The following is a 13,922-nucleotide window of genomic DNA, read 5'->3' on the forward strand; positions in this document are numbered from 1 at the left end:
GAATTATAGACACTGGTCTTATAACAGACCGTTCATTTCATTTGCACTATATATCCATTTACCCGACAGAAGGAAGAAGAAAGGATTACATCCTAAAAACACCAAACCTCGTGTCTGTCTTACCAACATCATTCTTTCCCCCTATGGCAGCCATCAACCCCATACCGAGATACCTCCTCGTCTGCGCAGGGGGTATAACACCATCATCCCACAACCGAGCCGAAGAGAAAATCGCCGTTGATTCTCTGTCGATTCTGGATTTGAGTTCTGGATCGGCCGTGCGACCAACTGCTTCCATCACGGCGGAGAGTTGTTCGGAGCCCATCACGCCGATTTTCGAGTTCGGCCACATGAACATTAGTCGAGGGGAGTAGGCACGACCGCTTCTCACATTAGATTAGACATCTTCATAGAAAAAAGAAAAGGGAGGGAGGACACACCACATGCCGTAGTTACCAGCACCAGCACTCGAACCAAACACAACCGTGAATTTAGGAACATCCGCGCACGCAACAGCAGTAACAAGTTTTGCGCCATTCTTGGCGATACCACCCTTTTCCGCATCAGCGCCCACCATAAATCCCGAAATATTCTGTAAAAATACAAGCGGTATCTTCCGTTGAGCACATAGCTCAATAAAATGAGCTCCCTTGAGAGAAGATTCGGAGAATAAGATGCCGTTATTAGCTACAATGCCCACTTGAGTCCCGTATATGCGCGCAAACCCCGTGACGAGGGTACTCCCGTAATCACGTTTGAATTCGGCGAATTCGCTGCCGTCGACGATACGGGCTATGACTTCGTGGACGGGGATTTGTCGGCGGAGGTTTGTGCCGACGATACCGTTGAGATCTTCGGGGTTGTAGAGAGGTTCTTTTATATCTGTTCCCTCGGACAGGCCGGTAAGAGGGGAACTAGATTTGGGATAGTTGAGGTTGCTGATTGAGCGGCGAGCGAGCACCAAAGCGTGCGCATCGTCGACGGCAAGATAGTCTGTAACGCCTGAGATGGTGCTGTGTAGGTTGCCTCCGCCGAGATCTTCGGCAGATACGACTTCACCCGTTGCGGCTTTAACTAATGGTGGTCCGGCGAGGAAGATTGTTCCTTGGTTCTCGACGATGATGGTCTCGTCGCTCATGGCTGGGACGTATGCTCCGCCGGCGGTGCATGGTCCCATCACCACGGATATTTGGGGTATTCCCAACGAGCTCATGCGTGCCTGGTTGAAGAAGATGCGGCCGAAGTGATCTCTATCGGGGAAGACATCGGCTTGGTGAGGTAGATTTGCGCCGCCAGAGTCAACAAGGTAGATACAAGGGAGTTTGTTCTCTTGTGCGATTGCCTGTGCACGGAGATGTTTTTTGACTGTTATCGGGTAATATGTCCCCCCCTTGACGGTGCTGTCGTTGGCGACGATCATGCATGTAACGCCTTCAACGGTGCCAATACCGGTAATTATTCCTCCACCGGGGACGTCTTCGCCAGGGTATACTTCATGGCCAGCGAGGGGCGACAGTTCCAAGAATGAAGATCCAGGGTCAATCAGAGACGTAACCCTGTCTCGTGGGAGCATCTTCCCACGCGCGATATGTTTTTCTCGCGCCTTTTGAGATCCGCCCTGTGCGATTTTATCGTGTAGCTGCGTCATCTGCTCAATCAACTCATTCATTTGTGCCGCGTTTTCTTTGAAATCGGCGGATTCCGTGTCGACGGCTGTAGGTAGCACCGAGATAGCGTTTGCATGGTGAGGGAATGTATAATTCGAGATTGATCTTGAAGAGTTTCGTACAGCAGTAGCTCTGTTGGAGACATGTTTTCGTGATGGTGTCAGTCTTCGCTGCCCGGCGATTGTGGAGAGACATCGAAGTCTGGGGATGAACTCTTTCTCCGCAATTTGGCGGAGAACAGGACGGGAACTGAGCATGCTGCTGGCTGCTCTGCTTGCTGCTCTGCTTGATGCCAGATCTGAATAATATTAACAATAGTCACTGTCTCAAACTCTTGTATTCGTAGTAGATCTGGCAGGTAGTCAAATAGGATAAGATGAAAGAAAGGTGTAAAGCAGTTGAACGGCGGAGACTCCGATAAAGAGCGACGCTGAGCGACAATTGCCGATTCCAACCGCTCGGCAACGTCAACATCAACGACCTTTTGTCTTTTTACCTGAACTCACCTCTCATCACATCTATACTCTTGAACGATACTGTCTATACACATAAAATGTCTTCAAAACACCTTTCTCGTCTTCTTCTGCGCCCGACCAGACCAGTCGTCGCCTGTGGAGCTGGAGCTGGACCCTTGCGGAGCCCCGCGTGGAGTCGACATCACTCAACCAAGCACCCGAAAGGATTCGTGCCGCCGACAGATGAGGATTTGCTCCAGTTACGCGAGAGCGTGCAAGAATTCACTCGTTAGTTTAATCTCTTTCACTGGAATGATTTCATAGCTGATATGTTGCAGGTCGAGAAATACCCGAAGAGGTTGCTGCGCGCACGGATCAACAGAATGATTTTCCGGCTGAGATGTGGAAGAAGCTTGGAGAGGCTGGGTATGTTTTATTTTGTTATGGAACTCAGGATCATAGTGCTGAATACCTTGGACAGCTTCCTAGGCGTGACTGCAGATGAGGAATACGGTGGTCTCGGAATGGGTTATCAGGCGCATTGTACCGTCCTGGAAGAAATCAGCAGAGCTTCAGGTAGGCAACTTGTTCCTTAAGCCTCTCTATGTACTAATGTGTTACAGGAAGTATTGGTCTCTCCTACGCCGCACACTCACAACTATGCGTCAATCAACTCTCACTAAACGCCAATGCCGAACAAAAAGCAAAATATCTTCCTGGGCTCATTTCCGGAGACAAAATCGGCGCTTTAGCCATGTCTGAGCATTCAGCTGGCTCAGACGTGGTTAGCATGAAGACCACTGCCAAAGCTGTGGATGGCGGATGGTTGCTCAACGGGACAAAGATGTGGATTACAAACGTCAGTAATCTCAGACCATAAGAAATTGGCCATAGCTAATGCTTTGCAGGGCCCGGATGCAGATTATATAGTAGTCTACGCCAAAACCGAACCCGAAAAAGCGTCCAAGGGAATTTCTGCATTTATTGTAGAAAAAACACCCAAGGGCTTCTCATGTGCACGCAAACTAGACAAACTTGGTATGCGCGGCTCGAATACAGGCGAACTCGTCTTTGAGGATGTATTCATCCCCAAAGAGAATCTGCTCGGTGAACTCAATCGAGGTGTAAAAGTGCTCATGGAAGGATTGGATTTGGAGCGGCTCGTTTTGAGTGCTGGGCCACTTGGGTATGCTTACCTCTTATATCATATAAGGATAACGCTGATAAAGATAGAATCATGCAAGCAGCCCTCGACCTCGTGTTACCATACACCCACATAAGGAAACAATTCAACACCCCCATTGCACACAACCAATTAATCCAAGGAAAACTAGCAGACATGTACACCAAACTCGCCGCCTCGCGAGCCTACACCTACGCAACCGCAAAATCAATCGATGAGTCTAGCGCAGCACCATCAGGAACCCTAATCAGAACACAGGACTGTGCAGGCGCGATTTTGTATGCGGCAGAACGCGCGACGGAGTGCGCACTAGATGCTATTCAGTTGATGGGTGGGAATGGGTATATTAATGAGATTGCGGCGGGGAGGCTGTTGAGGGATGCAAAGTTGTATGAGATTGGGGCTGGGACGAGTGAGATTCGGAGGATGGTAATTGGCAGGGCTTTTAATAAGGAGTATGCTTAAATCAGTCTGGGTGTATATAGAGATTCAGTCCATCTCAATAACTTAAAGACCAAACTTCGGCTAAGCAGCCGTATCATGTTACGCAATATCCAGTTGGTTAGTTATACCACTCCCACCCTTTATATTTTTATACAAAATACTTAATCTTGAATCTCTCGAGCGAAGAGAGAGATATAGAGAAAAGAACTTCCGAACCCTAACCCTACCTATGGATGTCTATTCACAAGCAACCTTTCTAACCGATTTTTCGCTAACAGGTCGTTCAGGGAACGTAGTATTTTACCTGAAGTCGTTACGTTTCGGTTTTTGAAAAGTCGCTCCTACCAGCTCGTAACGGCTTATCTGTTAGGAACGAACATGTCTGAATCTTCGAGCAAGAACGAGTCGAATATTGCCAATCGCATTCGCGTCGACGCCAATATAGCCAGGTAAAAGGTGAAGAGCAATCTGAAAATCTGGCGGATCACTATCTGAGAGAAGAGTTCCCATCTGTCGATGGTATCGACATAAATGATACCAGCAACGATGAAAGCGGCTATCAAATAGTTGAGAACGAGGGAGTTGACCAAACATCTACACTTGTTTCACTATCACACTCGGAAAGAGAGTCTGCCGCTCAGAGGAGCAAGATTCGATCTCATCGACGCCGGCGGCATCACGCCACCTCTCGAAGTAGTAACATTTTACTCGATGAGAGGACATCTATGAGTCAAAGCTGCTCCTATCAAGATTCTCCGAGGATTCATTTCCTATGAAGCAGATGAGAGAGAATTTACTGACGACGAGGTTTAAAATCGTCTCAGGGAGAGATGCTGCATGTTCGATAGCATCAGCACTATTCACAGTGGTTCTGGTATGTGTAATCCGACTATCCATTCAACCGTCAGTCCGATTACCAATCATAAATCGACTACCAATATGAATACAAATGCCTTATTACTTGATGTCTTCCATCAGCGTTGGCTAAACCTCATCCTTGACTTGGTAGTAACCGCCATTGCAGTCACTATCGTGGCTCTTGCTTCTCAGATCCATGGGCTGTCCTCTGATGGCGCTCTCGGAGTCGCCCTTTCCAATGTCGTCAGCTTCAGTCGGATCCTCATGTACTTGATTCAAGCCTGGACTCAAATGGAAACGTCGATGGGTGCGATATCGAGATTGAAGGGCTTCACAGCAGATACGCCATCGGAGCATTTATTAAAGTTATTGTTCCAAACGGGGATTGGTCCACTCAAGGAGCAATTCGATTCAAGAACTTGACTAGTGGCTATGGGCAAGAAGCGGATATTAAGAGCGAGACAAAAGTGACTGACTTTGACAGTAGTGCCCAGTCCAGTCCTATTCTCAAGGACATCACCTTGAATATCGAGCCAGATTCCAAAGTTGGTATGCGCGCGCTCTGGAAGACAAGTCTCCCTCCCTCAAAGTCTAATGCCACTTTCTATTGCCCGTATATAGTGGAAAGAGCTCGCTATTTCTCAGTATTCCGAGGATGGCTAATATTCACGATGGTACAATCAAGATTGGCGGCATTGACTTAGAAAAAGTTTCTCTCGAAATTATCCGACAAAAGTTGAATGTCATACCGCAAGATCCTCTCTGGCTCCGTTGATTTTATTCTTGATCCCTCAGGCGATCACTCTAATGAAGAGATTCTGTCGGCCCTCGCTGAAGGTCGGATATTTGGTTTGATTGAATCGCGCGGAGGTCTAAGCCCTACTTTAAATGAAAGCTCACTTTTGAGTGGGCAACAGCAACTCATCTGTCCTGCCCGGGCCTTGATCAACCGCTCGCGCACCCTTATTCTCGGCGAGGCGACTTCCAATATCGACAAGGAAACAGAGACCAAGATGATGAAAGCCGATTCAAGACCGATTTCAAGAATGCACTATCCTTGTGGCGGCACATCGACTACGGAAAATTCGAGATTTAGATTCTGTATTAGTGTTGGATGAGGGAAGAATTCTGGAATATGGGAGGTCTGATGGTCTGCTTCGAACCCCAAGGAGTAGGTTTCGAGAGCTGTGAGAGTTGCAAAGATATACATATTAATCATTAAGACGGTAAGGATTATCAAGTTAAATTAAACTGCTCTTTCATATTGATGATTTCTTTATCTCTTTAGATTATTAGTGAGTTCCAAGGTTGTCTTAGGTATCAATGCAGGTGTTGCAATCTCCATTTGAGCAAGCTATACCAGGAAAAGACCATATCCATATGACAAAGAATAACTTGCCGAAGGTAATCGTAGCAACGATCTTGGTAAATAGCTAAAGGAAGACACACCTAAACAGTCACTGAAACTGGTGCATGGTACACAGTACTCAAAACGCGGATTACGATTGTCATGATGCAGACTCATTCGGGCTAAGGGGTTCAGTAATTCCATATCGTCCATTGCGATGAGAGATCAAGCGTGAAGTAGCAGCGAGGCTGAGTGAGCATAAACCTAATAGTTTCATGGAACGAATCAGAAACAGTAAGCATGAATAGGGTTGAGGTCCCAGCGTCCAGCCGTGTCTCCGTTCCATTCGTTTTAGGGCAATTCTCAGTATGAGTTTGCTGCACGCACGGCATCGCAACCTAATTTAGCTCGTATTGCGATGAAGTTTTATTTGCTATTGTCTGTCGAATGTCGGTCGTTGCCTGGTTGAGAAGCATGGGGTACATAGCCTCGTGATGGATGTTATGGCTAGATATAACCTGTTCGTGCCCACGTTTGGGTCTGCGATCACTTCGTCCTGTACTTAGATAATCTTTTGCCATCATGGCTTTCAACTCGATCTTGATTGTAGTGGGCTTACTAGGTGGAATCATCGTCGCACAAGATGCATCAGATGGCGTAGTTTTCAAGCCCTCACGCAAAGACTCAACGCTCGACGCTTTCGGAAACTCAAGTCTCTCTTTTTCGCGCCTCTTCTCGGCACAAGACTACCTCGGTGGCCGCCTCTTTGCTCGAGATCAGACTTGCGAGTATCCGGTCCCTTGTGAAGGGAATGAGTGGTGCTGTCCAGCTGGCTCCAATTGTGTAAGTGCAAATAATGACACCCATCAGGATGTGGCTTATAGCAGCACATGCAGTGCCCGACTATCCTCGACTGCTGCCCCGACGGTTCTGAATGCCGAGAAAACCACCAGTGCTGTCCTGACACGGCCGAGACATGCGGAGGTACGTTTTGCGCTGAAGCTGGCTCTGTGTGTTGCAGTGATTATGTTTGTCCCGGGGGCACAACCTGTAATGAGCGGGGAGGGCAAAATTGTTGCAAGGAGTCTGACACAAGTTGCGAGGATGCTTGTAAGGTTCTGCAATCTGATATAATCTTGTAAGTGGCAGAGCTAACCTTGCAGGTTGTCCCGAGGGCTCAGAGTGTGGATCGGAGCCCGGATATTGCAGATGGATTACATCGACTACGACGACATCTACACGGACATCTACAACATCTACGACTTCTGTTTCCACGTCGACTGCTACACTGGCGTCTACAAGCACCAGGACTTTTACTTCGACATTGACGTCTACACAGACATCTACAAGGACCCAGCCTTCTACTACCACTTCGGCGGCTACTGACGCATGTGTTCCTGGCACCGAACGGAGATCTCTAATTGACAGAGGCAGATTTCCAAAATACTGCACAAAGGTGTGCAATGTCGCTGACAGAAAGGAGTATCCTGTATGGGAGATAACTCCCAAGGCCGGTGTGACCGACGAGCTAGTCCGCAGCATGTGCGAAGGTAAGAAATTTTGCGCAATCATATGCGAGCTCAACTAAGGGACTGGACTTAGGTATCAATGCACGGGTTTCAGCTGGAACAATACAGAGCGGACTCGCTGATGGCGAGGATATTCTGAGCTATAATGGACCAGGAGTAAGGAATGAGGCTGACTGTAGAGATTTTTGTTCTGGTTCGTTTCAACCAAAGCCCACCCACTGAAACACGAAGAATTAATACCTTGTAGCCCAAAATACGGCGGCTGGCAATACATATCCTTCTAGAGACTATCTTGAATGCGACGAATATCCACCAGGTATGACCACCCCATCATCTTACAAAAAAAAAGAACAATGCTAAAGGTTATCAAAGCCGTTTTCAACCCGTTAGGTGGAGCCCAGACGCGCGTTTGCATCCCTTCGTCCCAAAATTCCAGGCTCCAAGGCCCAATGCTAAGTCGTCTCCTGTCCAACTGCGGCATAACGAATCAGGGGCAGAAAATGATGGTTAGAATAGTTGGGGGATGTTCGCAGTACGCAAAACGTAGCGGTGATCCTGCAACTCTCCTCTCAGCACGAGACACGACCATTCAGCTCTCGAATAACAATTCGACGCTCATGGATCCGTACGGAGACGGAAGTTTGACTTATGTCGGTCTTGCTCTGGGGGAGAGAGCTGCTGGACATTACGATCTGAAAGTCAATTTCAGTGGGACTATTGACAATTTGACGATTTTGAATGCTTTCGGAGAGGAGTATGCTAGGTGAGTATACCGTCCCAAGATTTGTTGATGGGTATTTGTGCTGATGAGTGTAGGAATGATACCCCCAATGGACAGGTAACTTTGTTGTTTGATGTTACTGACGACTCGTATTTGCCACTGGCATTGATTGCTTGGACTGAGAACGAGGTCAATGTGTCATTTACTGGGACTGGTGACTTGACATCGTCGCCGTCATCTTCGTCCAGCACTCCGACTCCCACCTCGGCGGCCGCCAATCAGTCGGGAAGAGTGTTCATTCATCTAGTGGTGATATGTATGGGCTCTTTACTTATGCTTGTAATTTGATCGTAGTCCGCCGCAAACAGGTAAAGAAGCTGTATTCTCTAAAGTTGGTGGCTAGCACACGCGAATTTACAATTTGTCAAATTGGTGGTATGACTCCTGAAATCTCCCTATCCTCGGCCTCTTCAATATAAAGGTATAAAGCGTAAAAAGTCACTGGGTCTGCAGCTTCAGAAGAAAGCGCATAACATTAAAGGGGTCTTTCAAGCCTGGAATATTTGAAGGTCGTACATGTATCATGTTGCAAGGATTGATTATTCGTAAAACATCATTGATAACCCGACAATTCATAGGCCATGAATTATACATTAAACGTACAAATATCTAGACGAGTCCAAGGACTACGGACTAAACTTTTTTCCTCTTCCCACGCTCTTCTCTCGGTGAAGCCATCGAGCCAGCACGTGTCCGTTTCTTATCCGGTTTGTCGTTTCTTGCTTTCATGTTTGGAGATGAAGCCACTCTTTTCGATCTCCTTTTGTGGCCTTGTTCTTCTTCATTGTCGGCTCTCTTCCTTTTCGTAGGAGTCTGTCTGGTTGCAGTCTTCTTAGTCGTGCTGTTTCCATTCGTCTCCGTAGCCGCCAAAGAATTCTTCGGCGTCCGACCTTTTTTCGGTGGTGGAGCACTCTGGTTCAATGAATCCTCTTTCAGTGCGGCTGCTAGTGTGGGTATTTCGACTCTGACTGACATCGTCTGCGGAGATTCGTCTTCATTTTCTGGTGAAACATTATTCTCCTTGTCGTCGTCGGCAGCATCTCCTTCGACCGCCATAGGATCTATTGTTTCATCGAGTTCCTCTTCCTCCTCGCTGTCTGCGACAATCATCCTTTCTGCTGGTACTTGTTCAGACACATTCTGTTTTTCCGGCTGTGACAATTTCTCCCGTTGGCGACTAATAGTTTTATCCAAATTCTCAATCGCAAGTGGTGGAGGGGAATATCTGCCGTATTTTGTGTCGACCGCATTTTCAGGTTCAGTAGCCTGATCATTTATAGTGCTATACGCCCTGTCCTCGCCATTTATTTCGGTAGTTTTAGACCCGTTGGCAAACCAATCTTTCTGGTATACCGGCGCATTAAAAAGTTCCCTCCAATCACTCAACAAAGCCACCTTCTCCTCCTTACCTGGTTCATACAACTCCATCTTCTCATCCTCTTTCACAGGGACCCTCCACAACACACCCTTGAACGAATCCGCCATTTGCGACGAAGAATCAACAATCGAAGAACCAAGCTCGAGGGCAGGAATATTTCCAATCGAAGATAATTTCTGCCTTTTTCTACGAGGTTCGCCGTTCGTATTGTGTGTGGTAGTTATCGTCGGATCGTCGTCGTAATAGTCGTCGGAATAGTATTCCCAGTCACTGTAAGTATCGACTGTTTCTAGGGATGGATCTTCAACCATGATGGGGGAATGGATGGCGTTTTCTGCTAGGTCATCCTGTGTCAATGTTAGAAGGATTTAGTTGGAGGGAGACGAGAATGAACGTACCCCAAGACCCATGTTGTCCTCCTCGTACCAGTACCAGTCATCGTCATCGTCGTAGTAGAATTCGTCGTCGGACATTGTGCAGACAAGTTCAAGAGAAAGAGTGTACGAATGAAAGTAGACAGATTGTTGTAAAGGCTTATAGCATAATCATAGCTGCTGATAACTGCAGCTTGATGGAATTCGTGAGGGGTGCACAGCACCTTGCGAGCGAGCGAGCGAGTGTCAAATATTTTGAATCGACTAGCGATAGAAAATCAAATCATAAAAACACTCAACCCATTTATATTGACTCCGATTGTCGACTCGAATGAAAGAGAAATGGTGGACGTGCGCTGAACGATGTGTCAAAGATGAATAATTATTTGGAACAGCCCAAAATTGATTTGATTGAACCATGATTTCTGCCATAGATCTCAGGCACCAAAGACAGTGATCACGTGCGGCAGTCCCCGCAAATCGACGAAACAAAGCGCGGAGAGCTTCGGTTGGCGTCGGCTCTCCAGGTTGCAGACAATAAATACAAGGATCACTGACAAGGTAGAATTCTTTCTATCTCGTTACCACTTAATAATTCCCGTCATGTCTTGACTTTGAGTCTTTGACCATATTTCTTTCTCGTGGAATTACATCCTGTTCTACATATATCTAGTCGCCATGACTCTCTCCTCTCTTCTCCGCACGGGGTCCCGCTTCAGCCAAATCGCGGTTCTCAGGTCCAGAACATCGTCACGACGTGCTTCGACAGTTGCTACCACAGAGAATTCTGCCATCTTATCTTCAATATTAATTGCCAACCGCGGCGAAATTGCTTTGTACGCCAACCATACTTCACATTCTTCGCTAACTAACATCCGGGTTATAGACGAGTTGGCCGAACAGCAACTCAACACGGTATCAAGGTCACGACACTCTACACAAACCCCGATAGCAAAGCACAGCACGCTTTGAGTAGTCCCTATGCGTTCAATCTTGGTGAAACAGCTGCCTATCTGGACGGGGACCGGATAATAGAAATCGCTAAACGCGAAGGTTGCCAGGGGATTCATCCGGGTTATGGATTTGTTCGTTTGTTCTTATGGTTTTAATGGGACTCAGGCTAATGAATCATAGTTAAGTGAGAACTCAGAGTTTGCGCAGAAATGCGCCAATGCGGGATTGGTCTTTATTGGACCGCCGTGGAAGGCTATTGAAGATATGGGCGACAAAAGGTATTATGAGAAGATGAGTATGAATATGAATACCTGCTAATTCCTACTGAAGCCGATCTAAAAAAATAATGACCGCTGCTGGAGTTCCTTGCGTCCCCGGGTACCACGGCACCAATCAAGACCCCCTATTTCTAGAATCCGAGGCAGACAAGATGCAATACCCCGTCCTAATCAAAGCGGTCAAAGGAGGCGGCGGAAAAGGCATGCGGATCGTTAGATCCAAGACTGAATTTCAAGATCAACTACGATCTGCCAAGATGGAGGCGTTAAATTCCTTTGGGAATGATCACATGCTGGTGGAGAAGTATATCACTACCCCACGACATATTGAAGTACAGGTGTTTGCGGATAAGCATGGGAACTGTGTGGCGCTCGGGGAGCGGGATTGTAGTATTCAAAGACGACATCAGAAGATTTTGGAGGAGTCGCCCGCTCCGCATCTTCCGGATAGTGTGAGGAAGGATCTCTGGGAGAAAGCTAGGGCTGCTGCGTTGGCGGTTGGATACGAAGGTGCAGGCACGGTTGAGTTTATCTTTGATAATGATACGGGGAATTTCTACTTTATGGAGATGAATACTCGCCTTCAAGTTGAGCATCCAGTGACAGAAATGGTGACGGGACAAGACTTGGTGCATTGGCAGATCTTGGTCGCTGAGGGGGCACCTCTTCCTCTGACGCAGGACGAGATTGAAGCTAACATTGCCGTCCGCGGACATGCCATTGAAGCTCGAATCTACGCCGAAAATCCCGATCAAGGGTTTATACCGGACTCTGGTCGACTACTCCATGTTCGACTGCCTACAGAGACGGAGGACGTCCGAATCGACGCGGGTTTTGTCGCGGGCGACGAAGTATCCGCGCATTACGATCCGATGATTTCGAAACTGATTGTCCGGGGAGCTAATCGCGCGGAAGCTCTGCGCACTCTTTCCAAGGCGTTGGAAGAATATGAAATCGCGGGACCGATTACGAACATTGAGTTCTTGAAAGCGGTTTGCAAGAGCGCAGATTTTGTGTCTGGTGCGGTTGAGACGGGGTATATCGAGAAACATCGTGAGGAATTGTTTATCAAGGAATCGGCGTCGGACGAGGTTCTAGCGCAGGTCGCTCTAGCGGTGTTCATGACGTCATCCGGCCTAAGAGGATCGCAGCTCGGATTCAGTCCCGGCTTCCAACAACGTCAATTCAGCTTTACAGAGGCTACAGGTACCGCACCTGCGCACGAAGTTCAGGTCCGACAGCTCAGCGGCGACAGTTTCGAAGTAACCGTCAACGGACGAACCTTCTCGAATGTAACGAGTCATGTCAAGTCTCCTGAGATTACGTCGTTTTTCCCCCACACACGACTCGACACCAGAGTAATCCAGGACGAGGACACGATCATCGCCTTTCAACGTGGGCAACAATACCGCTTTTTTGCGTCTCGCGGCAAATGGATGGAGAAAGCTCTGGGCATCAAGGACGTCGCGAACAGCGTCTTGGCACCAATGCCGTGCAAGATCCTCAGCGTGGAGGTCAGTGAGGGCCAGGCGGTGGAGAAGGATCAGCCGCTGGTGGTGATTGAGAGTATGAAGATGGAGACGGTTATCCGCAGTCCGCATAACGGGACGATTGCGAGGATTGTGCACCGACGAGGGGTAAGTTCTCTTTCTTTCTCTTCTCGTTTTAAGGCTTTTATATTTTCTTGCCACAGACCCGCAGCGGATCTTCTTAGCGTCTTCGAGAATGTCTTCTAATCTATCGTGCAGGACCAATGCAAGAGTGGAACGCCACTGGTTGAGTTTGTCGGCGACGATTGATCTGTTAATCATACGATTGTATACTACGTAGTATACGTATGAGACTTGTTCGTGGGGTTCTTAGGTACAGTCCGGAAAAAGAAAATACGGTCATCTGACAGACGGAACAGCATGCATCAGAGTATGCGGAAGAATTGCCAGAGTTAAGTCACGAAGGGGTTATCCAGAGCTTGTTCCAGACTACAATTTCGGCCAGCTTAGTAGAAAGATGTATCTGTGACTCAGGCGATACATGTACAACAGAGTAAAGCGGTGTGTGCAATAGATTTACATACCTGTATCTCTCAATAGATCCAATTAGGCCAACAGTACCTCCACGCTCCCCATCGCATAGTCTAGATGGCTCAATGGGAAATTTTCAGCAGGTCATGTGGATTGTCGCAGTGGAGCAGATCGACTTAGTCAGAACGCTAGCCTGAGGCTGGCGGCTCACGCGGGGGTCCCTAAAGCTGCTGTGGACACATGGGATTCCCCCTGTTCCTACACGCTGGGCCTGGCCAGGCCTGGCTGTATATACAATGCTCACGCACTGGGGACTAGATAGAACTAGAAGAAGTATCTTATATTTTCATAGATCCATACAGAGTAACCAGCATTCCATCCCTTCAATCCATACAAATCCCTGTCGTTGCCAGTTGTACAGCACAATTAGCGTACTGCACCACGAGCCATCTACTATCTACTCGCTGAGTCGAGCTGACTGTCCCACGACGGTTCCAGAATTAATCAAAAAACCCACAATTATCTGTACAGACTTTGCTAGTCAGGTCAGACGATTTGGTTTTTCTTTTTTTCTTTTCTTTTTAAATCGGGGCGCTTCCCACTTTTAGGATTAAGTAAGCCCCGAATTTTTGCCATCCAGCGGTAGTAAGGA

The 13,922-nt window shown here is 47.6% G+C and overlaps 7 protein-coding genes across 7 annotated transcripts; 5 read left to right on the top strand and 2 right to left on the bottom strand.

Annotated features, from left to right (window-relative positions):
- On the bottom strand, nucleotides 1-1,924 carry TSTA_113230 (3-methylcrotonyl-CoA carboxylase, beta subunit (MccB), putative; the record flags this gene model as incomplete). Its single annotated transcript, XM_002481444.1, has 2 exons — nucleotides 1-383; nucleotides 441-1,924. The coding sequence occupies 2 exons, from the start codon at nucleotides 1,922-1,924 to the stop codon at nucleotides 86-88; spliced, it is 1,782 nt and encodes a 593-aa protein (XP_002481489.1). The 3' UTR covers nucleotides 1-85.
- A 247-nt stretch (nucleotides 1,925-2,171) lies between these two features.
- On the top strand, nucleotides 2,172-3,871 carry TSTA_113240 (isovaleryl-CoA dehydrogenase IvdA, putative). The gene is made up of 6 exons (XM_002481445.1): nucleotides 2,172-2,410; nucleotides 2,461-2,548; nucleotides 2,604-2,698; nucleotides 2,746-2,981; nucleotides 3,031-3,308; nucleotides 3,356-3,871. Exons 1-6 carry the CDS (start codon nucleotides 2,221-2,223, stop codon nucleotides 3,768-3,770), a joined length of 1,302 nt encoding a protein of 433 aa, XP_002481490.1. The 5' UTR covers nucleotides 2,172-2,220; the 3' UTR covers nucleotides 3,771-3,871.
- An 817-nt stretch (nucleotides 3,872-4,688) lies between these two features.
- On the top strand, nucleotides 4,689-5,725 carry TSTA_113250 (uncharacterized protein; the record flags this gene model as incomplete). The annotated part of the gene is made up of 3 exons (XM_002481446.1): nucleotides 4,689-4,914; nucleotides 4,974-5,156; nucleotides 5,403-5,725. The coding sequence occupies 3 exons, from the start codon at nucleotides 4,689-4,691 to the stop codon at nucleotides 5,723-5,725; spliced, it is 732 nt and encodes a 243-aa protein (XP_002481491.1).
- An 812-nt stretch (nucleotides 5,726-6,537) lies between these two features.
- On the top strand, nucleotides 6,538-7,341 carry TSTA_113260 (uncharacterized protein; the record flags this gene model as incomplete). Its single annotated transcript, XM_002481447.1, has 2 exons — nucleotides 6,538-7,065; nucleotides 7,165-7,341. 2 exons carry the CDS (start codon nucleotides 6,538-6,540, stop codon nucleotides 7,339-7,341), a joined length of 705 nt encoding a protein of 234 aa, XP_002481492.1.
- A 496-nt stretch (nucleotides 7,342-7,837) lies between these two features.
- On the top strand, nucleotides 7,838-8,553 carry TSTA_113270 (uncharacterized protein; the record flags this gene model as incomplete). The annotated part of the gene is made up of 2 exons (XM_002481448.1): nucleotides 7,838-8,247; nucleotides 8,301-8,553. The coding sequence occupies 2 exons, from the start codon at nucleotides 7,838-7,840 to the stop codon at nucleotides 8,551-8,553; spliced, it is 663 nt and encodes a 220-aa protein (XP_002481493.1).
- Nucleotides 8,554-8,638: 85 nt separating this feature from the next.
- Nucleotides 8,639-10,346, bottom strand: TSTA_113280 (uncharacterized protein). Its single transcript, XM_002481449.1, has 2 exons — nucleotides 10,042-10,346; nucleotides 8,639-9,990 (listed from the first exon to the last, which is right to left on the bottom strand). Exons 1-2 carry the CDS (start codon nucleotides 10,114-10,116, stop codon nucleotides 8,899-8,901), a joined length of 1,167 nt encoding a protein of 388 aa, XP_002481494.1. The 5' UTR covers nucleotides 10,117-10,346; the 3' UTR covers nucleotides 8,639-8,898.
- A 349-nt stretch (nucleotides 10,347-10,695) lies between these two features.
- On the top strand, nucleotides 10,696-13,383 carry TSTA_113290 (3-methylcrotonyl-CoA carboxylase subunit alpha (MccA), putative; the record flags this gene model as incomplete). The annotated part of the gene is made up of 5 exons (XM_002481450.1): nucleotides 10,696-10,853; nucleotides 10,904-11,102; nucleotides 11,152-11,249; nucleotides 11,302-12,886; nucleotides 12,998-13,383. 5 exons carry the CDS (start codon nucleotides 10,696-10,698, stop codon nucleotides 13,046-13,048), a joined length of 2,091 nt encoding a protein of 696 aa, XP_002481495.1. The 3' UTR covers nucleotides 13,049-13,383.
- Nucleotides 13,384-13,922: the final 539 nt, after the last annotated feature.

This window comes from Talaromyces stipitatus, genomic scaffold (genome assembly GCF_000003125.1).
Source record: "Talaromyces stipitatus ATCC 10500 scf_1105507295555 genomic scaffold, whole genome shotgun sequence".
Classification (NCBI taxonomy): Eukaryota; Fungi; Ascomycota; class Eurotiomycetes; order Eurotiales; family Trichocomaceae; genus Talaromyces; species Talaromyces stipitatus.

Bases quoted from the DNA above. Each gene is read 5' to 3' on its own strand.
- TSTA_113240 (XM_002481445.1), top strand. From the start codon at position 2,221: ATGTCTTCAAAACACCTTTCTCGTCTTCTTCTGCGCCCGACCAGACCA. The intron at 2,549-2,603 runs GTATGTTTTATT...TACCTTGGACAG, and splicing joins AAGAAGCTTGGAGAGGCTGG to CTTCCTAGGCGTGACTGCAG. The intron at 3,309-3,355 runs GTATGCTTACCT...TGATAAAGATAG, and splicing joins TTGAGTGCTGGGCCACTTGG to AATCATGCAAGCAGCCCTCG.
- TSTA_113280 (XM_002481449.1), bottom strand. From the start codon at position 10,116: ATGTCCGACGACGAATTCTACTACGACGATGACGATGACTGGTACTGG. The intron at 9,991-10,041 runs GTACGTTCATTC...ACATTGACACAG, and splicing joins AGGACAACATGGGTCTTGGG to GATGACCTAGCAGAAAACGC.